Source organism: Myotis yumanensis, unplaced genomic scaffold (assembly GCF_028538775.1).
Source record: "Myotis yumanensis isolate MYYU_CA2020_CCGP unplaced genomic scaffold, mMyoYum1.0.hap1 SCAF_16, whole genome shotgun sequence".
Taxonomy (NCBI): Eukaryota; Metazoa; Chordata; class Mammalia; order Chiroptera; family Vespertilionidae; genus Myotis; species Myotis yumanensis.
Genome location: NW_027223767.1, coordinates 38,139,549 through 38,161,842, shown reverse-complemented (window position 1 = coordinate 38,161,842; position 22,294 = coordinate 38,139,549). Strand labels below are relative to the sequence as shown.

The 22,294-nt window shown below is 51.3% G+C and overlaps 2 protein-coding genes and 1 pseudogene across 2 annotated transcripts; all 3 read right to left on the bottom strand.

Annotated features, from left to right (window-relative positions):
• Positions 1–1,137: 1,137 nt before the first annotated feature.
• Positions 1,138–1,527, bottom strand: LOC138994502 (fatty acid-binding protein 5 pseudogene; annotated as a pseudogene).
• A 2,544-nt stretch (positions 1,528–4,071) lies between these two features.
• Positions 4,072–10,737, bottom strand: LOC138994382 (amine oxidase [copper-containing] 3-like). The gene is made up of 4 exons (XM_070394263.1): positions 8,545–10,737; positions 7,264–7,549; positions 6,288–6,417; positions 4,072–6,069 (listed from the first exon to the last, which is right to left on the bottom strand). Exons 1-4 carry the CDS (start codon positions 10,664–10,666, stop codon positions 5,794–5,796), a joined length of 2,814 nt encoding a protein of 937 aa, XP_070250364.1. The 5' UTR covers positions 10,667–10,737; the 3' UTR covers positions 4,072–5,793.
• A 4,816-nt stretch (positions 10,738–15,553) lies between these two features.
• On the bottom strand, positions 15,554–22,107 carry AOC3 (amine oxidase copper containing 3). The gene is made up of 4 exons (XM_070393728.1): positions 20,387–22,107; positions 18,638–18,923; positions 18,103–18,232; positions 15,554–17,354 (listed from the first exon to the last, which is right to left on the bottom strand). The coding sequence occupies exons 1-4, from the start codon at positions 21,984–21,986 to the stop codon at positions 17,079–17,081; spliced, it is 2,292 nt and encodes a 763-aa protein (XP_070249829.1). The 5' UTR covers positions 21,987–22,107; the 3' UTR covers positions 15,554–17,078.
• Positions 22,108–22,294: the final 187 nt, after the last annotated feature.

Below are 22,294 nucleotides of genomic sequence, written 5' to 3'. Positions count from 1 at the left end.
CATTCACTCACTAGCGCTTGTCCCCTTTGGGCTGCCATTGGAGTCCAGGACCACAGAGGAGAAGTCCAGGCTGGCCTGCTGGACACACGTTGCTGTAACACGTAGCCTGTCCAATAGCCAGCCCCAGCTGCGAGACGTGTGAGTGAGTTCATCATAGACCATCCAGCCTCTAGTCTCTCTGCCAGATATCTGCAGTCAAGAGAGTGATTCCAGGTGACTCCAGCAGAAGAACTGCCCAACTGAGCCCCAGCTCAGACAGCTGACCTACAGAATAATGAGCAAATAAAATGGTTTGATGTTTTAAGCCACTTTTTTCAAGGGGGTTTGTTATGCAGTAACTGAAACAGTAGATGCTGTTAATAAAATATTAAATAATAGCTAGCATTCATTGAGCACTTACTATACTCCAAGAACTAGACTTGGAAAATTACACAGATTAATCCCCATCAAAATCCTGATATAGGTTTTATACCGCCCCCATTTTACAGGTGATGAAAGTGAGGCCCAGAGAAGTTAACGAAGTTGCCCAAGGTCACATTGTCAGGTTCAAACCCCAGAATCTGGCTCCAGAAATCATGATACCACATTGTAGAATGAGGAAAACATACATGCCAAATTCTATAGCGTTTTGGGGTCTAACGCCCGCCTATGCTTCTAACCCTCCCACACTACGTCCTCTTGAGTCTGTCCCAGGCCCTGGGCCCCGACTGCTTGTTTCAGGGAAAGCCAAGCGGGGGGAACTGATTTACAGACCTGCCGTCTGTCTGTCCCAAGTTCTCCTTCCTACAACCTTTGCTGGGTTCCAGCGGTGCAGGTTTCATGTGGAGAGGAATTGCTTGGGCTCAGCGTGTCAGTGTTGACCCTTGGCCCCATGTCCTGGCTTAACCTGTGCAGCCAGGGTGATTTTTCACTCAGGATCTTTGGACTTTCTTCGACCTTTTTTTTTTTTAAGCATAAACACATTTATTTACTAACCGAAGGGTCAATCCCAATTAAACCAACACTCAGAAGTAGTTGCATATAAAATGAGTGTGATACAGAGAACTGAACACAGTAATGGGGGAGGGGGAGAGGCATGCTTGAATTGAGCTTGTTTATCCTCATGGCTAATTCCTGTCCGGAAGGATGATGGAAATTTTACTCCACTTTTTCACAGGTCCAAGTACAGCTGACATTGTTCACGACACATTCCACCATTAACTTCCGCCTTCCAATCTTCTGGTCCTGGCGCCTTCCTTCCCGTCCCATTCCTGATGTTGGACCAATGCACTGTTTACAAAGTTGCAGGTGGCCTGAGTTCTTGTGCCATCAGCTGTAGTTTCTTCAAACTTGTCTCTCAGGTTGCATGAGTACTGTGTCACCTTCAACGTGCTCTGTTTTTACCGTGAGGGTTTGGCCATCAGAAGTGATGACGCAGTCTGGCTTGGCCATGGCACCCATTCCCACGCCTAGTTCCTTCATGTACTCGGTGAAGCCTTTGTTCTCCACGAAGAGCCATCTGCCTACCAGCTGCTGAATGGAGATCATGGTGGGCACCGAAGGCCTGTGGACCACATGATGGGGAGGTGTAGGCAGTGAACTTGAGTTTGGTGTGTGAACCTCCATTGTAGAGGTTTTTTTGTTTTTTTTTTTGTAGAGTTTTGTTTAAAGTACTAAGGGAGTGCTTGCTTCGGCAGCACATATACTGAAGTACTAAGGAAGCAGGGAGAACAAAGCAATGAGCAGAGAAAGGTGGGGGTGGATGACCTTTGAGTTGGGTTTTAGAGGATGAATAAGGCATCACCAGAGGAAGAGGAAGGAAGGGGAAAGAGGAAGGAACCAGAGGAAATAAGGAAGAAGGCGGATGGGCAGAGGCATGCGTGGATGGGGACAGCCTGTTTGGGGACGGGCACAGGGTCATGACAGTCTGGAGTGCAGGGCATCAGGATGGCAGGATGTGCAAACCCAATGTGAACAACCTAATGTGCCCCAGCGAGCGGGGAGCTCGGAAAATTTACAATTCCAGTTGGCCAAGGAAAAACTATAGTGGGCGGGAGGGGAATGAAGGTGGGAATTTGCTTATCATGAGTCTGCTCTGGAAGTTAGAGGTGAAGTCCATGGAGAGGTTGGTGTGGGTTGTATCAGGAGAGTCTGGCTGTCTCTAGGATACCGCACGATGGTTTCTTGGTGCATTAACCACAGTCCAAGGGAGGGGCCTAAATCAGAAACCAGATTCATCAAGCTCCCCAAGGGAGAGTGTCTTTCAGGGAAGATCTAAATTTTCCAAAGTAACAATAAAGGCTAATCCTCATTTTATAGTAATTGTCAAGCAAAACCAATTATTATCAGAGTAATAATGAACCACTAGTTCATTTACACAAGAGATATAACTGATTTGCCGTTTCTTCCCATGACCCAGGTGCGGTGGGAAGCTGACCGGTTGAGCTGTGAATCAGAATCAGCAGTTGGTCACGAGATAGGTTTGATAGGGCCCAGTGCCTCCATCTGCATGGCTAGTGTCCTCCGGGCTGGTCTGTACTGGCCTTGGGCCAGGTCTTCTGCTCCAGATGTGGTCAGATTGGCACTGTCAGGGCAGGCTCTGTAACGCTCCTTTTCTGTGCCTTCTGACAGACACATTCTTTATGTGTCTTACACTCTCTGGTCAGGCTCCTCTGGCCAGTTTGGAACTAAACTGCTGTCCCAGGCTTTTCTCAACCTTAGCTAGATGTTAGAATCACATGGGGAAAACTTATGCTGCTTACTGCATACATTTATGCTCTGCCTCACCCCCAGAGATTGATTTTATTGGCCTGCGGTGCAGCCTGGGCATGTGGAGTTTTACAAGCTCCCCCATGGTTTCAGGTACAGTCCAGGTTAAGAGCTTTTGCTTTAAGGCAATGGTGCATACTTTTGCTCTAGGCCACTGAGTGTTGATTTTGCTCATAGAAGGTCACTTACCACAGACCAGGTGCCAAGTGCTTCTCAAGCATTACGTTGTTAATTCTTTAACCAGGCCTGCTAGTCAGTGAAGAAGAGCAGTAGTACAGGGGAAGGCAGTCGGGTATAATTCCACAAAGACCTGGGTTCAATCCCGGCCCCACTATGTATCAGCCAGGTGACTTGGGGCAAGTTACCTAATTCCTGTGAATCTCAGTTTCCTCATCCGTGAAATGGGAAAAATAGTATCTGTTTCTCCAGGTTGTTGTGAGAAATAAATGAGGCAACAGATGAAAATCAGCCAGTCCAGCAGAGTCTCCGCCATACTGTCTCCCTTTCAATGGGAGAGACTGAGACATCACGTTCCTTGAGGGTCCTCAAGAAAAGGGGAGCCCCCCCTCATATTCTAGCCCACAGACATAGGTCAAGGAGATGAGAAACATGCAGTGGGAAGGTGTCTGAGACCCAAGCCCCACTGAGAATGCTATGATCTATTTCCCTTCGCAGGATCCAGATGTGGTGAGGAGGAATGCTACAGAAGATGCAGACACCCACCTGAGCCTGAGTGAGAAAACATAGTCAACCCTCAGCCACAGGCCAAGTGTTGGAGTGGGGACATGAGGCCAGCACCACTAAGAGGCCAAGACAGGGAGCACACACTGATACCGTGTGTGTTCGAGGCCCCTTCAGTGGGATCTGTAGGTTTAAGGGTCCCCGAAGGGCCTGCATTCCCAAGGTTCTCTCTCACTTGCCAGGTTCCTCCTAGAACTTTGCTGTTCGGACCCTTTGGATTTCTCTGGGTTGCGTTCCTTAATGTCTGATTGCTTCTTTCTTGTGGCTGGAAGGATATGTTCCCAGTAGAGCCCTCCAATAGGGTTCTCTGTGCACACACTCCCTTGGGGTGGCTCAGGCTGTGCCCTCTGGCCCCCTGGGGAGCCTCATGGCACACTCCTGGGTCAGCAGGTGAGCCACAGCAGCAGGGTCCCCCACACAGCCCAGGGCCACACGTCCCCGCTCCCCATTCCTGCACCTGGAGAAACAGGCGGAACAGCCAAGAGAAGCATCATTGGCTGCTCCACAGCGTTTGTTTTGGGGGCAAGATGAAAACATTTGCATCCATCATGGTCCCAATTTCTTTAAATAAGAAAACACAAGAAAGTCAAAACGATATTTATTTGGGCTGAGAAGTAAAGAGAAACTAAATCACTGATCCGAAAAGCAAAACGGAAAGAACCAGCAATAGCAAACTAGCTCTGCCTTAACCCTTTCCCAACTGAGCTCTTGTCAACATATCCTATTATTCTTGAATCAAGAATGTAGCTTCCACAGTGTTTAGTCTTTGTATGAAGGTCCCTTTGCCAGAACTCAGTTCCTTTCCAGCTCACTTTTTTTTTTTTTTGAGGATTAACAAAAAGAAAAAGAAAGAAAGAAAGCTGTCCATACACCAATGTCTCCCACAAGAAGACAACCAGGGATTGTCTTTCTCTCCCACAAGATAGCCCCCTGCTGTCCTAGGCTTCCCCAGCCCAGGGACAGAGGGGGACACCAGAATTGAGGGATGGGGGAGAATTTCAGGACCTGAAGCAGCAGGGACATCCCCCCAGGACCTTAGAGGGAAGGCCGGGGAGTAGAAGCTGAAGTAGCAAGAGGAAGAGGAGGGAGAAAGAGCAGAGAAGGAACGTGCTAGGATGACAGGGAATGAAAACAGAGAAGCACCTTCCCAACAGCTGGGACACAGGCCAGGAAGGGACCCTACCCGGAGGTCTTAGAGGCCTCACCTTCATATTCAAGACCCGGGCAGAGGAGGAGCTGAGCAGGCCCAACAAAGCATCCGAAGGTACTTAATGCCATTGGCCTGTATATTTACTAGTAAAGATGGTCCGATGGTAAATCTTACGTTGTTACGTTTTACCACAATAAAAAAGAGAAAAAGAGGGGAAAAAAGGTACAATCACTTTGGAAAGCAGTCGGGCAGCCTCCTCAAAAGGTTAAACATATGACCCAGCAATTCCACTCCCAGCTTTGTACCAGGAGAAGTGAAAACATATGCCCACATGAAAACTTGTACACAAATGTTCACAGCAGCGTTATCCATAACCAAAACGTGGAAACAATCCTCATGTCCCTGAACTGATGAATGAACAAACAAAAAACGTGGTAGCGTTCATACAATGGAATACAATTCGGCCCTCGAGGAATGAAGTCTTGTTTCACGCTACAAAGTGGATGCGCCTCAAAAACATTCTGCTGAAAGAAGTCAATCACAGAAGACCACATGTTGTATAGATCTGTTTACATGTAATGGCCAGAATATAGGCAAGTCTGTAGTGACAGAAAGCTTGGTGGTTGCCTAGACCTGGGAAAGGTTGAAGGGAAATAGGAAGTGACTGCTAACAGGTATGGGGCTTCTTTCTGGGGTGATGAAATGTTCTGGAATTAGTAGTGATGGTTGCACACCTTTATGAATATACTAAAACCCACTAAATTGGACACATTAAAAGGATAAATCTTATGGTATGTGAATGATATCTAATTGTAAAAAAAAAAAATTTAAAAAACTGTTAGAAACAAACAGTCTCCTGGGAAAAAGCTAGGCCATCACTCCAGCTCCAGCTGGCCATTCCTCTCCTCTCTGGGACAGAAACCCAGCAGGTCTAGGGTCAACAAAGTTGAGTCCCTGCTGTGTCAGGCATCACAGGCTCAGGATGCTTCCAATAGGAGGGTGATGCAAAGAGGGGTGATGGGAGAGAGGATCTTGGGGGCTGGGGAGGAGAGGATCTTAGTGGGAGATCAGGCTTCCTGGCCCAGTGCCCACTGCTCCCCCTCTCCACACACTCTGGCCCTGGGGCCCTGGACATTCCCCATCCCAGGGACCACCTAGTTGTGAGAGAAGCCCCCATGAGAGAAGGCAGGGAGGTCAGGGGCACAGTCAGCAGCCTTGGGGAGGCAAGCCAGGGGGTTGAGCTCACAGGCCCCAGCATCCTGGTCCCCCCGGAAATAGATGGAGTCCGCAGAATCGGAGGAGGGGTCCTGGTCAAAGAAGTTGTAGGGTCTGAGGAAGAAGCCCACACCGTTCCCCACAGTCACCGTGTTGGGAACGTCCTCTGCATGTGGGATGTGCAGGAAACCAGCTGTTACCCAGGCCACCAAGTCCTAGCAGGGGAGAAGGAAGAGGATCATGAAGCCTGGCTTTGCTAAAGACACACCTGCCTCCCACAGTAGCCTGGTATGTAAGGATTCAGTTCACCAGCCCAGGATCACTGTGAAAACGTGAAGCTTCGTTTCTTAGTGGGTTCTAAAGTCCCCGGAGGGCCCTGGCGTGGGAGAGTGAAGTGGCTCATCCTTGCTCCCGCCGCCTCCCCCAAACTAACCTGCCCTGCAACAGTTTCATTGCTGATGAAGTCAGTGAAGTCCACGGTGGGTGTCCAAGGGTCGTTTAAATTGTAGATGCTGGTGCTGCTGGGCTCCTCCTCCTTCCGCTGGGTCACAGCCAGCTGGTACCTACAGGAGGTTTGGATTAGACCCACAAGCCCATCAAACTGTCCTACTGTTTGAAGCTGCCCTGAAGAGGGAACGGAAAGGAAAAATAAGCCACAAGGGTCTCTGTTCACTTCCCATCCTCCCTCTCTGCCTGTCCCTCATAGAGTTCCCACGTTCGTTCAGTAACGTGTATCTCAAACATCAACTGGCCATTGTTCAGGCTTCAGGTCCTACTGTCGTTCATGCATCCATCTAGATCCTAGATCAGAGCCTGGGCCCTGGATGCATGGACATGGCTTGATTCCCATTTTAGGTCAGTTTCTATATTTCAAATGCCTGGGTTTTAGGGAATACCCCCTGTGATCTGTGTTCCTCTTACTCTGGTTTTTTCCTCCAACACTTATTGCTAACATTTAAAGTTAAAGAACAGTGTAGTGAACACACATAGACCCACAACCCAGATTCTACCTATAACATTTTATTGTATTTGATTCCACATGTGTCACTCCATTCTTCCATCCAGTCAGTAGGCCTCATTTTATTTATTTTCACTATTACTTTTTTTGCCTCCCACATGTGTCCCTACCAGGGTTGGGGGATCAAACCTGCAACCCAGGTACACACCCTTGATCTGGAATCAAACCCGAGACCCTTCAGTGTGTGGGGCCTACACTCTAACCACTGAGCTACCGGCCAGGGCACTAGGCCTCATTTTACATGGATCAAGATTGTGGCCACAGGCTTGTGTGTGTGTGTATGAGTGCGCATGTACACCCACAGGAGGTGGTGGAACCTGGGTTCCCAACAACATGGGGCCCTTCTTACAGTCCATCTCCCCCAGCTTCCCTCTGACCCCCTGCCACTCACCTCCCCCAGCTGAAGGCTCTCTCCATGGAGCTGTTCTGGGGCAGCGGCTCTCCAGCAAAACTGAGCACCTGGATGCGGTAGCCCCGAGGGTGACCCCACTTGTTGCTGTGGTTGCTGGCCAGGTACAGGTAGCGAGGGGTGGCACTTCCCAGGGGGAAGGTGGCCTGCTCCTCTGTCTCTAGCAGCTTCCGGGTCACCTGCAGCCTCTGCATCTGGTGCTCAGGGCTCCAGGGTACAGCCATGGGGACGAAGACCATGTCCTCAGCCCAGACCCAGTTCTCCAGTCCTGCCGGGGTGAAGGGAAGGAGGAGGCAGAAAGGATGGGAGAAAGGAATGATCACCCACCTGGCTTCAGATTGGGGGCCAAAGAGAAGCCCGGAGCTGAATATGTCCTCTACGTCTCTTCCTTTTCTCCCCAAGATATTCCTGATTCAGAGATTTCGAGAAGATCTCTCTCGCCGATGCCACCTCTGGTAACAATCCCAGATGCCTTGTGACTGGGCCTCCCCTGACCTTCCTCTGAGAAGGAATGGTGGTTTACCTGAGGTTGAAACAGCCTAGCAGGCAATGTGCAGAGTCAGATATTTCTGACTTGAGGAAGGGATTGTGCCTCATATCTGAAGCCCCCCGGCATCTCCAGAACTACCGTACCATGTAAATATTAACAGTTGTAGCTCACATTTACTGAACCTGAAGGTGCTATGCATAGGCATCATGCTGAGTGCTTTACATGTACTGGTGATCTACCTGTATAACAGCCTTCTGAAGGAGGAACTACAATTGTCCCCATTTTACAGCTGGGACAACTGAGGCCTAGAGAGCTTAAATAACGTGCCCTGGCTTTTCACCAAAGGGACACCGTTAGTATTGTGGCAATGCTTGAGACCCAAGTCCTCATTTGACTCTAGTGCCTACACATCGGCATATGGAGGAAACCATAGAATGGCCTCACCACACAACAGCAGACATGTGGGCCCAAAGTTGCTGGGGCTTGGAGGTTTGGCAAGGAATTAAGAGTAGGGCCAAAAGCAGTCAGTTCCCTGAATTTTGGAGTTTTGAATGATCTGTTAGAATGTAACTAGGTTCCATATTAGGAATCAGCTTAAATGATCTGAGACTGATCCGCTAAGGGTGGAAATCTTTTAGGAATCTGATGTTTGGCACATTTACTTCATATACTTTTACATTTTTAATGTTTCAATGACAATTTTTAAAGCGAGGTATGGAGACTTCAGCCCCCTCTTCTGGAATGCCGCCCCCCCACCCCCCGGGATGTCTTACCTCCTACATCCAGATCCACCTTGAAGTGGGCACTGTGGGTGTGGGCAGTGCCCAGCGTGTGCTCCCCAACCTGGTTCCCATAACTTCGGGCAGCACCAAAGAGGAACGTTGAGCTGATGTAGCCCGTGGCATGCAACTTGACTTCTATGGCCCCGTTGGGGTGGAAGACCATATCCCACACATAGTCATAGTTGAGCATGGTAGACACAGACCTGATGACCAGCACTGTCTCTGCAAGGCCCCCAAAATAGTGGGAGTGGATATCTGAGTGGTGTCGCCTCAGGGGTAGGCCTTGGTTCTGTTCAAACACACAAAAGGCATCTCGTATTGTCTTGGGGGCTTGGGACTCCAAAAGGAAGTGCCAGTCCACGTAGGTGGCCAGGTAGGGACAGTCCACCCCACGGGTCAGAGGTGAAGAGAAGTGGCCCAAGCCAAAGCCACCATCTGTGTACCGGCTTCGCAGAGCAGACGGTGAATTGCCACCATAGACGGTCAAAGCCTCCTGGACGCTGACTTCATAGGCCACTCTCTCCCCTTGGAAGCGGATGTCAAAGATCCTCGGGCCACTGAATGCTCCAAGACCAAAAGAGAAAGTCCACAATGAGGAGGCCACTCGACTCCCCTGGACACTGAAGCGGGGGCCCTCGGGATGGAACTGCAGAGGGGGAGCCGGACCCGGGGGCACCTGGGACTTCAGGGACCAGGACCCACCTGTGCCATTGTCTGGGATCGGCACCACATTCACCAGGCCGGCCTCAAACTGGTTCTCCAGCTGAGCCAGACTCTTATAGTAGCGACCTTGAAAGAACACCTTCTGGATGGTCCAGAGGGCAGGGTCCAGAGCCTTGTGGTCTACCAGCAGCTCCAACCCCACGGGGTGCAGGAAAAACCCAGCCCCTGAGATGTTGTAGTAGAGGCCAAACCAGGTGGCCCGGTCCCCTGATTGCAAACCCCGGGGAGCCGTGTTCATCGTGACTAGGTTCCTTCCTTGGCGCCTGTAGAAGCAGCAGTGATGGAGGAGGCCAGCAGCCTGGGGCAGCTCTCTGTCAAAGATCATCTGGTCTATGTCCAGGTACTCTCGGATGAGCACGGGGCGTCGGTGATAGGGCAGGGGACCCCCATGGCGCTCCACAGTCACATCCCGCATGTAGGAGGGGTGTGGCAGTGGTCCCACCACCAGCTCACTCACGTTGGGCTGGGGTTGTCCGCCAAAGAAGACGATGGCCAGTGCCTCCCGGGCGGGTGGGGGGCTCCCCCTGTCCAGGTGTGCCAGGGCTGCAGCCTTGCGGGGCAGCTGCAGCTCCACCGAGAAGATGCAGTTGTCTGATGGGAGGGCCTGGGCTGCATCCACCAGGCCTGGCCCCAGCTGCTGGGTCAGAAAACTCATCACAGCCGTCAGCTCCTCTTGGCTCAGGTCTGCAAACAGCTGGCTCTGGCCAGGCTGTGTCCAGTGCTGGGCACTGGGAGATATGGAGGGGCAGCGGGGAAGCTGTCCAGGCTTACATCTCCTCCCAAATCCTTCCTCACTCCCAGCTCCAACTTCACCCATGCCTATCACCAAGACACTACAAAGGGGCAAAATAAGGAAGAAAGCCATAGCTAAACCTCCTGGGCCGTCTTCAGGCTCTTGAATTGGAATAAATAATGGGAAATAGAAAGATAAACAAGACCTGGGTACAGGATCAGCACCTCTTTTAGTCTCTGGAGGTTCCTGGTCTCTGGCTGGTGCTGCTGGACAGGAGGCCTGATGGGTACATTGAAGAGAATCAGCCAAGGGCAGAGGGTTGGGTGGGGGTGGAGCTGAAGCTGGAGGGAGCCAGGGGTCAGGCCAGGCTTGGGAGGTGGGGCTGTGGTAGGAACCTGGACTTTCAGTGGCCCACATAAGCCTCTGTTGTCTGTTCCAAATCAAATACTCAAGGTCAGGGTTGGGGAACAAAGTGGGGGAGGGGTTGGTTTGGGAGATAACACAGCTGGAGGGAGGAAAGAGGAAGTGACAGGGGCAGAAAGGGACTGTTCTTGGGCTCTTCCTCCTTCCTCTGGATAGAACTTTTCTCCAGGCTACAAAGCTGTAAGCGAAACATCTGCCCACACCTCTCCAGCCAGGTTCCTTCATTCCTGCCATTAGTTCATGGTGCCCTCTAGATTCTTCCTCGTCACTCTGTCACTCTCTCGTGCGCCCCTCCCCCGACAACAACCAGAACCCCACTGCAGCCCCAGGGATGCTTGAAAATAATGTTGCGAACACAAAGCACCTGGGAGGGGTTGAAGGTGGAGGCTGCGTGAGACAGGTCAACACTGTGGAGGCTCTGTGAACGCCCTAAGTGCCTGGAGCATGCAGGATGCGGAGCCAGTGAGAAGTTGGAGGGGGTACAGGGGCTGCAGAGTGTAACAGAGACACCCCCTCCCTTCAACACACACGTTGAGCAAGACTGATGGGCCAGGTTAGAGGTCAGGGGGCCTGGAAAACTGGCTGTGGAATTAACTAGCAGCCCACAACCCTCAACTCCGGGAAACCTTTCTCCAAAATGTTGCAGACTCAGAGAGAAAAGCCACCTCCATTCTCTGCCAGGTGAGGTGCCGTAGGCCGGCGTGATCTGGGCAGCCAGATCCCGAGGGGAACTAGGAGAGACGGAAGGTTCAAGAGAAGGAACATGCTTCCCTCCTGAGCCTGGGGAAGAATCCTTTCCAAGCTGGACACGTCCGGGAAGACTTTTTCCAGGAATGATGCTAGACTGAGCTTGCGGGCAGGATGCATCCTCCTGGCAGAGAATGGGAAGGACATTCCAGCCAAAGGGAACAGAAGGTGCAAAGGTACAGAAACTTGAGACAGCCTCAGCATGGGCAGGGAATGGCCAAAAGGTCAGCGTGTTTGGTGTGAAGTGGGGACGGGAAGGAGGGCAGGCACCTTGTGTGGTTCATGTTTTAAGTGTTAGTGATCTGAGGAAGACAGGAAACATCTCAGAACCCAGACATTTCAACTAGGGCAACCAGTCTTACAAAGGTCAGATTATCCAGAAATATTTATACAACCAGTTCGACTTGGATATGGAAACTTGACAGGTTTCCCTCTCCTTTGTTCTTTATTTCTTAAAAATCATATATTTTTATTGATTTCAGAGAGGAAGGGAAAGGGAGAGAGAGATGGAAAGATCAACGATGAGAGAAAATCCTTGAGCGGCTGCCTCCTACATGCCCTACACTGGGGATCGAGTCCGCAACCCGGGCATGTGCCCTCACTGGGAATCGAACCGTGACCTTTTAGTGTATGGGATGATGCTCCGACCAACTGAGCCACACCGGCCAGTATTTATTTTTAATTTTTAAAATGTTTTAATAACATTTTGGTGAACAAACAGGAGAAAATGGGGCTTTTGCTCTAGGACAGCGGTTCTCAACCTTTGGGTCGCGACCCCTTTGGCGGTCGAACGACCCTTTCACAGGGGTCGCCTAAGACCATCCTGCATATCAGATATTTACATGACGATTCATAACAGTAGCAACATTACAGTTAGGAAGTAGCAACGAAAATAATTTTATGGTTGGGTCACAACATGAGGAACTGTATTTAAAGGGCCAGAAGGTTGAGAACCACTGCTCTAGGAGAAAATAGGTGTGGGTCAGCCCCTCCTCCCATCCTTGTCTTGGCAAGTCTGGCCTCAGGGCAGTGGAAAGGTAGCAAAGTAGCAGTGGCCACTGTTAGCTGAAGACTAACCAACCATTCCCCAAAGTCCCAGATGAGTCTTTCCTAACCCTAACCCCAGTAGCTATCATTGAATTTCCTGCCAACCAGGTGAGTGAGGGCACAGAGCTGGTTATCTGTTATAGAAAAATAGAGAAACATGGCATTTCATACCCACCCCTGAGTGTTGGGGAGAAAAACTCACACCCAATATTCCCATTGACTGAGCAGTAGGATGGAACTGGAGAGCTTCTTGTAGTCAAGACAAACAATAGAGCTGCTATAACTAAGGCAGGAAGAGGTCATTGGAAATTGGCTGTACGACCTTGAGAATTAGGGGGAGCAGAGTCTAATGTTAAGGCCTACCTACTCCTGGCCACAAGGCAACTGTGAGTCTGGGTCTTTCATAAGTCATGGTCTTAGCTCCCAGCTAAGATCACACTGTTAAGATTGCTAATGTTTTTTGTCCTGAACAGTGTTATCAAACAGAGGTCAAAATATTCACTCTGGTGGGGTATCACCAAGCTATTATATGGGAAGGTGGGTAATGATGGGGGCCAGGAACCCTTTGCCTTGGCTGGTGGGGGAATTGGTGTATAAAAAAGCATCACCCTGCCCTAGCCGGTTTGGCTCCGTGGATAGAGCAGCGGCCTGCGGACTGAAGGGTCCTGGGTTCGATACCGATCAAGGGCACATGCCTGCATTGTGGGCTCAATCCCCAGTAAGGGGCATGCAGGAGGCAGCCAATCAATGATTCTCTCTCATCATTGATGTTTCTATCTCCCTCTCCCTTCCTCTCTGAAATCAATAAAAATATATATTTTTTAAAAAGTATCACCCTGGCCACCTTCCCTAAGTGTCTAGCTGTTGCATTGTTTCCTCTGATATTGTTTCATCCTAGTTTTCCCAATCATCATGTTAAATACCCTAAAAACTTGTTGAAAAGTTGTCCCTCTTGCCCTAATCGGTTTGGTTCAGTGGATAGAGCGTCGGCCTGCAGACTGAAAGGTCCCAGGATCGATTCTAGTCAAGGGCATGTACCTTGGTTGCGGACACATCCCCAGCAGGAGGTGTGTAGGAGGCAGCTGACTGATGTTTCTCTCTCATTGATGTTTCTAACTCTCTATCCCTCTCCCTTCCTCTCTGTAAAAAAAATCAATAAAATATATTTTTTAAAAAAGAAAAGAAAAGGTGTCCCTCTTGCAGAATTACTCAGGAGACAGAACTATACATCCTGCTCCCTCCACTAGGTTTTCTCTTTGAGTAAACTTGGCCCCAGCCTCTGGGAATGTGATGAATATGAGTTTATCCCTGGGAGCCAGAGTCCACCTCTAGCCCTCAGGTTGAGGACTGGGCCCAGAACACAGTGCCCAAGTGGAGCTGCTGCCCCAGAGGCCCTATGTGGTCAACTCAAATGCCTAGTACACCCAGGTTACACTCTGTACTGATCTGCATTCTAGGGAGATGACTCTGGCTTGGATATGGAACAGAATAGAGGTGAGGAGATAAGGTAGGAGGCAAAGGGCCTGGATGAGGCCAGTGACCTGGAGGTCAGAGAGGAAGGGATGACTCTGAGAGATGTTTAAGGGCAGAGTTTACAGGACTTGGTGCCTGATTGGGTGTGGCTGGCAGGGAGGGCACAGCATCTTACATGACACAGAGATTTCCCATTGGGTGACTGGTGAGTGGTGGGGCCTTTCACCAGAAGAAGAACAAAGAGCAGCAAGTTCCAGAGGGAAACTAACAAGTTTGCGTTTGAGGTACTCATGGGGAAGCCCCAATATAGATGCTAAGAAAAGGAAAAGTTTATGGATCCAGAGGACAAGAGAGAGGTTCTAGGTCTGAAATATAGATTTGGGTGAAACAACAAATACTAGCAGTTATAGTAGGAGAGGCTGAGGTCACCCAGGGGTGCCCTCTGCAGAGAGAAGAGAGGAGGGTCAAGGAACATGCTATTCCCTGGAACGTTGTTTGTGCTCTTCTTTCTCCCCTGGCCAATTCTACTCCTCTGCCAAGATCAGCTTAGACATCAGGCCCCACAGGAAACCTGCTGTTGTCCTGCTCCCACCTCTTGTCTAATAGTCCTCATCTGTAATTGCCTCTTTACTTGCTCTTGCTCTTGGGGGCAGAAACTGTATCTTTTATTCAGTAATACATCCTAGTGCCTCACATGATGCCTGGCACTTAGAAGGCACTCTATACATCTTTGTTGAATGCACAGAAGAATGCTTCTGTTGCACTGGGAACTGGAGCCTTCCTCAGGGGATTCAGGAGGACAGCAGGGACAGGTGAGCGCATCTTGTGTTCTTCACAGGGGGTTCCAGTGTCTACATTCCCGGATGTCCTAGTTATGCCTTCTGAGCTAAGCCCCAGGGGTCTCCTTGTCCAGCTCCTCTTAGGGCCCAAGTCCTAAAGTTCTCAGCCTTGGGGACACTATACTTTCAGTGCTTGACACCCTCAGTCACTGTTCATTTGACCACAGGTCTGAGGCCAACACTCTAGCAGGCCTCAGTGATCTAACGAAGAGATTAGGTTGGGGCCCCAGGGCATTGGATGGGAACAAAGGCCATGTCCTCAGCCCAGACCCAGTTCTCAGGTCCTGCCAGGATAGGGGGAGTGTCATGGGGGAGGGAAGGGGGGCTGACCCCAGCTAGGCTGGCACTCTCACGATCTACATGGATCTACATGTCCACTGAGGCCTGGAGCAGGTGGTGTCATCCCTATGGTGAGCGAGACCCAACCACAGTCACATTTTCAGATAAAAACTTGTGAGCATTTATTTACACACACTCACACACACTCTCATCGCATACAAACACTCGTACTCTGTGGTCTGGAGACCATTGGGAAACTGACCATAAGAAGGAGTGATAGAAGGTAGAAGCTCCTCCCCATCTACTATTCCACTGACTCAGAGGCGAACTTGAGCTTGGGGCAGGACAGAAGGTAGCAGAAGCTGATGCCTGAGCTCCCTGGATAGATCTCCCTCTGGTCATAAGCTGAGCAGCATCCAAAATCCATTTCCTACACTTCACCTCCTGGCCTGGCCTGAGCTTCCAGCAGGCAGAAGTTACCCTTCCCCACTGCTTCTCATCGCTCCTCTGCTAAGAGTGATAGGGAGCAGAAGTGAGAGAAAGAACAAAAGAGATTTACTGAGGTTTAGCCTTTTCTTCAGAGAGATACAAGCAAAAGAAGGCAAAGGAGTTACCATAGGCCATTCCCATTTCTCTTGGTCTCAAAAACTTAAGAAAATTGAGTCCATGGCCCCATCCCTTAACTCATTTTACCCTCCCCTACCCCAGGCCTGTTCTAAAAGACGTATCAGTTTTTTAAAAAGTTATTTATTTATTAGGTCCATTTATTATTTAATTTTAACAGGTAATATAGTCACATGGTTCAAAATTCAAAATGTACAAAAGGGTATACAGTGCTAAGTCCCCTCCCTCCCCTGTCCCCAACCTCCTGGTTCCCTTTCCAGAGGCAACCAGTGTTACCCATTTCTTCTGAATCTGCATTGATAAGCAAATCTACATTTATATTTTTCTCCCTTCTATAAACCACATATGGGAAGTGCACACACTTCTGCACCTTGCCTTTTCATTGGGAGATTATTCCCTATTAGTCTACAAAGAAATGTAGTTATATTTATAGCTCAGAGATAGATGGAGTCCACAGAGTTTATGTAACCAGTCCTCTAGGGAAGGATGTTTCTGTCCTTTCCAAACTCTTGCTTTTTGTATATCCGCCCCAATCCAGGCTCCTAAGGGACGAAGCCCCAGCTCCTTTGCATGCCCGTATGTGGTTGAATGACCCTGGCCAGTTAACCGCTAGAGTTCCTGGGTATTTGTGCTTCTCGTCCTTGGTGCCTCCCCAGCCTCCCTTGTTGGCTGCTACAGAAGACAGAGGTCACTGGTTACACACAACCCTGGCACAAAATGACACTCCTTATTACCATTGTACCCGCAAAACCACCTCAAATGCTAGCTTGAGCAGCTGCTGTCTCTATGACCATCCTCTGCTGAGAATGCAAGGCAGGGGGTATACAAATGGGCAAAGAGAACACACTCTGCCCAGGACTGGGGTGGGGGCCACTCCTACTTCCGTATGTGACAGACATAGGGGGACAGACAGGGATTGTCCTCCCAAACTAGATGTCCTTGCATTTTTAGATCTCCACAGGCCTAGGGCCAGGAGAGGAGACTGAAGTTGAGAAATGAGGGCTGGGAGGGAAACCCCAGGATATAAGAAAGAGTAGAAACAGGAGGAAGAGGCGGTAGGCAAGAGGAAGAGGGAAAGAAGGAGGAAGACTTGGATAAGAGAAAATATGGGCCAAGAAGCCCCTTCCAGCTCGTCCATGTATGCACAGGCCTGGCAAGCACCCTGACCTGGGCCTCTAGGGGACTATCTCCATTGCAGAGACCTAGCTTCATCTCGCAAGGCAGGCACTGGGGAGGTGAGGAGGGACCTGGAGGCCCAAAAATATTTGGAAAAGCCAGAAAGAAAAAAGGGAGTCTTCTGGTGAAAAGCTTGACTATCACTGCAAGCTCCTGGCTGGCCATTCCTCTCCTCCCTGGGACAGAAACCCAGCCTATCTGGTGGCAACAAAGCTGGGTCTCTCCTGTGTCCCCCCCTCCCCTCCGGTCACCAGCATCACAGGCTCAGGATGCTCCCAGTAGAGAGGGGAAGCAAGGGAGGATGGTGGCAGGAGGTGACCTTGGGGAGGAAGAGGAAGGAACCTCAGGGATGTGAGGAAGGAGAAGAGGGCATCAGTCTGCCCAACCCAGTGCCCACTGCTCCCCCTCTCCACACACCCTGGCCCTGGGGCCCTGGACACATTCCCCATCCCAGGGACCACCTAGATATGAGAGAAGCCCCCATGAGAGAAGGCAGGGAGGTCAGGGGCACAGTCAGCAGCCTTGGGGAGGCAAGCCAGGGGGTTGACCTCACAGGCCCCAGCATCCTGGTCCCCCCGGAAATAGATGGAGTCCGCAGAATCGGAGGAGGGGTCCTGGTCAAAGAAGTTGTAGGGTCGGAGGAAGAAGCCCACACCGTTCCCCACAGTCACCGTGTTGGGAACGTCCTCTGCATGTGGGATGTGCAGGAAACCAGCTGTCACCCAGGCCACCAAGTCCTAGCAGGGGAGAAGGAAGAGGATCATGAAGCCTGGCTTTGCTAAAGACACACCTGCCTCCCACAGTAGCCTGGTATGTAAGGATTTGCCATGCCAGCCTCCCTTTCCTCAAAAGGATTGTAAGTCTTTAAACATTTTTCCTACTGGTCCAGAAATCAAAGTATAGTCAATTTCATATTCATATTGGAAGCAGCACCTGCCTCCCTGACCCAGCCTGTACTCTTCTTCTCTGACATTTTCTCTCGCACCTCCATCCGTCTCTCCACCCACAGAGGAGTGATGATGCCACAGGCTACACCAGCTTCTTCCCCCTTACCTCCCAGAGAGTTCCCAAACTCTAACTGATGGAAGGAGGATGGAGCAGGGAAGGTCGGGGTTTGGGAGGCAGAAAAGGCCAACATTTAGAAATTAATCCTTTCGTGGTCACACCAGGAATGGGTTTTAGATACGCAAGATGTGGTCTGCCCTTGGCGACCTCCAGCCCTCCTGACTGCTGGAGCCTGAAAAGGACTGTCCACAAAGCTGAGACTTAGAGGCCTGGAGGGTCTTGAGGGTAGGCTGGGGCCTCGGCCAGCATCTGCAAATGAACTCCCAGCTTGGGAAGAATCCCTCAAGAGGTAATGATCAGACCCATGAAAGCACAAAAGACACCCCTGAGGGGACCAGATGGTTTTCAGGGGCCCCCAAGAGAAGGTAGGGCTCATCTTAGTGTCCCCACCCCTCTCACTGGCCCTCCCCATCAGCTGACCTCTCCAACAATGGTCTCGTTGTTGATGAAGTCAGTGAAGTCCACGGTGGGGGCCCAAGGATCATTCTGATTGTAGATGCTGGTGCTGCTGGGCTCTTCCTCCTTCCGCCGGGTCACAGCCAGCTGGTACCTAGGGAGGCACAGTCACTAACCCTGTCCTGTTGCCTGATTATGATGGTAAGGAGCCGAGCATGTGGACCTCAGCTTTCCCATCTCATTCATTCACTGACCCTCATTCACCAGCTACCCTGGTGAGTCATCCAGCACCTTTCCAGGGAATCGTGTTCACCCCCCTGCCATATCACAGCATGACCCGTCCACCATACAAAAGAGGAAAAGGCTCTCAGCCCTGAGTTTTAGTCCTCCAAGGGAGGACATGCCAGTGCCCACCGCATATGCCTTTTGATAACCAGGAAATCCTTCTTGAGCTCTTCTTATTCACTTTGCATACAGTTTGAACTGATTTCCAATTGCCCCTCCAATGCTCCCTTCTCTCTCATCTCCCCCAGCTTCCCTCTGACACCCTGCCACTTACCTCCCCCAGCTGATGGCTCTCTCCATGGAGCTGTTCTGGGGCAGCGGCTCTCCAGCAAAACTGAGCACCTGGATGCGGTAGCCCCGAGGGTGACCCCACTTGTTGCTGTGGTTGCTGGCCAGGTACAGGTAGCGAGGGGTGGCACTTCCCAGGGGGAAGGTGGCCTGCTCCTCTGTCTCTAGCAGCTTCCGGGTCACCTGCAGCCTCTGCATCTGGTGCTCAGGGCTCCAGGGTACAGCCATGGGGACGAAGACCATGTCCTCAGCCCAGACCCAGTTCTTCAGTCCTGCCGGGGTGAGGGAAGGAGGAGGGAGAAAGGATGGGAGAAAGGAATGATCACCCACCTGGCTTCAGATTGGGGGCCAAAGAGAAGCCCAGAACTGAGAGTGCCCCCTACTTCCCTTCCCTCTCCCCAAAATATCCCCAATCTTTTAGCCAAAGCTGTTGACCTATAACATATTTTGTCAAGGATTTCATTTATTTATTATTGTTCATTCACTTATCTCATCAGTGGAGAGGCTCAGGCTCGGCCCTGGGGGCACACAGATGAATAAAACATCATCCTCACCCTTTTGCTCTCACAGAGGATGCAGAAGGCAATGCCCTGACTGGCCTGCCGTATCAAAGGAGTACATTCAAGATTCAAGGTTATAGGAATAGAGGTGCAGGCAGGAAAAGGGACCTTCCTGGGCAACTGTTCAGCCTGGCCTTACAGGATGTCACCAGCAGAGATGACCTAGCAGGGCCTTCTAGGCAGGAACATGAGCCAAAGCAAAGAAGCCTGGCTATCTTGCATGGTGTGTGTGTCCAGGGACAGGATGGCTAAAGCAGTGCATAGGGAAGAATCTGAAAGGCAGGATGGAACTGCATTCTGAAGGGAAAGGCCTGATAGAAAATTCTGTGAATGGGATCCTATTTTGATGGGGAAAGTGAAACATGTATGAGGGAGCAGGGTGGCAGGTCCCTCTGGGCACAAAGTGAACCCTGGATCTGGGAGGAAGAAGAGTGGAAGCAGCAGAAAGAGATCCGGCACCAATAGGTGTATGACAGTGGGGCCCAGTGAGGAGTGTAAGATATTTCAGTTGCAAAACAGAAAAAAATCTGGGATCAGCTCAATGTGGGGAAGGAAAGTAAAAGGAGAGACTCCAAGATGTCACGTTTCCTTGGCTCTCTCTGTGACCCCCAGGAACTATCTGGAATGCTCCACAGTATCCATTCTAACCCTCACACTTAAGTTCAGAGAGAGATGGAAAGCCAGGGAGAAGGAGGGTCCATCTCCCAAGGAAATGTCCAACCTGGGTGTTCCATGGCTGGCCTGCATGTGCCAGGGACTTGGCAGACTGCAAACCGATCCTCCAAACACCAGCACCACAGGCCAGATGCAGAGAAATGAACTGAATGACAAATGGCTGCCTCCTTGAAATGGGCTCCATATAAACGAAAGGGAGGGAAGAGGGCAAAGGGGACCCTGTTGGCTCAGATCCTGCCTCATCCCTGAGTTTTGCCATTTCCTAAGATTTTCTGACGCGGTCATGTGGAGGCAGGGTGTTAGCCATGCACCCAGCCAATGAGCTAAATAAAATCTAGCATCCAACTCTCTCATATCCAGCCAAAGAGGAAGCATGGACCCCAAAACTACATACTCACTCTCATATCTTCTTTTCCTGCACAATTGTCATCAATACAAGACAAATAGAGACAACTTTTGAACCCCCTCTTCAGAATACTTCCCCCTCCACGATGTCTTACCTCCTACATCCAGATCCACCTTGAAGTGGGCACTGTGGGTGTGGACGGTGCCCAGTGTGTGCTCCCCAACCTGGTTCCCATAATTTCGGGCAGCACCAAAGAGGAATGCTGAGCTGATATAGCCCGTGGCATGCAATTTGACTTCTATGGCTCCGTTGGGGTGGAAGACCATATCCCACACATAGTCGTAGTTGAGCAAGGTGGATACAGATCTGAAGACCAGCACTGTGTCTGTAAGGCCCCCAAAATACTGCGAGTAGAAATCTGAATGGTGTCGCCTCAGGGGGAGACCCTGATTCTGTTCAAACACACAAAAGGCATCTCGTATCGTCTTGGGGGTTTGGGACTCCAACAGGTAGTGCCAGTCCACGTAGGTGGCCAGGTAGGGACAGTCCACCCCACGGGTCAGGGGCGTGGCGTACTTGCCCATGCCAAAGCTGCCATCAATGTAGCGGGTCACCATTGCTGCGGGGGAGTTTCCACCATAGATGGCCAGGGCCTCCTGGAGGCTGATCTCATAAGCTAGCCGTTCTCCCTGGAAGCGGAGGTCAAAGATCCTCGGACCACTGAATGCTCCAAGACCAAAAGAGAAAGTCCACAATGAGGAGGCCACTTGACTCCCCTGGACACTGAAGCGGGGGCCCTCGGGATGGAACTGCAGAGGGGGAGCCGGACCCCGGGGCACCTGGGACTTCAGGGACCAGGACCCACCTGTGCCATTGTCTGGGATCGGCACCATATTCACCAGGTGGGCCTCAAACTGGTTCTCCAGCTGAGCCAGACTCTTATAGTAGCGGCCTTGAAAGAACACCTTCTGGATGGTCCAGCGGGCAGGGTCCAGAGCCTTGTGGTCTACCAGCAGCTCCAACCCTATGGGGTGCAGGTACACCCCAGCCCCTGAGATGTTGTAGTAGAGGCCAAACCAGGTGGCCCGGTCCCCTGATTTCAAACCCCGGGGAGCCGTGGTCATCGTGACTAGGTTCCTTCCTTGGCGCCTGTAGAAGCAGCAGTGGTGGAGGAGGCCAGCAGCCTGGGGCAGCTCTCTGTCAAAGATCATCTGGTCTATGTCCAGGTACTCTCGGATGAGCACGGGGCGTCGGTGATAGGGCAGGGGACCCCCATGGCGCTCCACAGTCACATCCCGCATGTAGGAGGGGTGTGGCAGTGGTCCCACCACCAGCTCACTCACGTTGGGCTGGGGTTGTCCGCCAAAGAAGACGATGGCCAGTGCCTCCCGGGCGGGTGGGGGGCTCCCCCTGTCCAGGTGTGCCAGGGCTGCAGCCTTGGGGGGCAGCTGCAGCTCCACCGAGAAGATGCAGTTGTCTGATGGGAGGGCCTGGGCTGCATCCACCAAGCCTGGCCCCAGCTGCTGGGTCAGAAAGCTCATCACAGCCGTCAGCTCCTCTTGGCTCAGGTCTGCAAACAGCTGGCTCTGGCCAGGCTGTGTCCAGTGCTGGGCACTGGGAGATATGGAGGGGCAGTGGGGAGAAGGGCTGGGTTCACCCCCATCTCCTCCCCTGCCAGCCAGCAAGACACAAACCAAGGCAAAGATGGTGATGACCGCCAGAGTGAGGAGCACCAGGGTTGTCTTCTGGTTCATCGTCTTGTGAACGAGGAGCAGAGGATTAAACAGGAATGGAGGTGTGTGTTCTCAGGTCAGCAGAAGAGGGTCTCTCTTGGCTCTGGTTTATGTTCCCAGCATCCAGAGGCACAGGAAACTGAGGGTGGGAAGGACTGGGAAGGCTGGGGATTGGGGTGGGGCATGCCGGGGCTTGGGGCGGGCCTGATGCAGGCAGCAGTGATTTCCACAGACCTTACATGGCTTTGTCTTCCAGGCTCCAAATCGGACACTGGGTCAGGGTTGGAACTGGGGAGATCTGGGGTAGGGGAAGGGGGAGGGATTTCAAA

Bases quoted from the DNA above. Each gene is read 5' to 3' on its own strand.
- LOC138994382 (XM_070394263.1), bottom strand. From the start codon at position 10,666: ATGGCAGGAATGAAGGAACCTGGCTGGAGAGGTGTGGGCAGATGTTTC. The intron at 7,550-8,544 runs GTAAGACATCCC...TCACCCCGGCAG, and splicing joins GGTGGATCTGGATGTAGGAG to GACTGGAGAACTGGGTCTGG. The intron at 6,418-7,263 runs GTGAGTGGCAGG...AACCTCCTGTAG, and splicing joins AGAGCCTTCAGCTGGGGGAG to GTACCAGCTGGCTGTGACCC.
- AOC3 (XM_070393728.1), bottom strand. From the start codon at position 21,986: ATGAACCAGAAGACAACCCTGGTGCTCCTCACTCTGGCGGTCATCACC. The intron at 18,924-20,386 runs GTAAGACATCGT...TCACCCCGGCAG, and splicing joins GGTGGATCTGGATGTAGGAG to GACTGAAGAACTGGGTCTGG. The intron at 18,233-18,637 runs GTAAGTGGCAGG...GTGCCTCCCTAG, and splicing joins AGAGCCATCAGCTGGGGGAG to GTACCAGCTGGCTGTGACCC.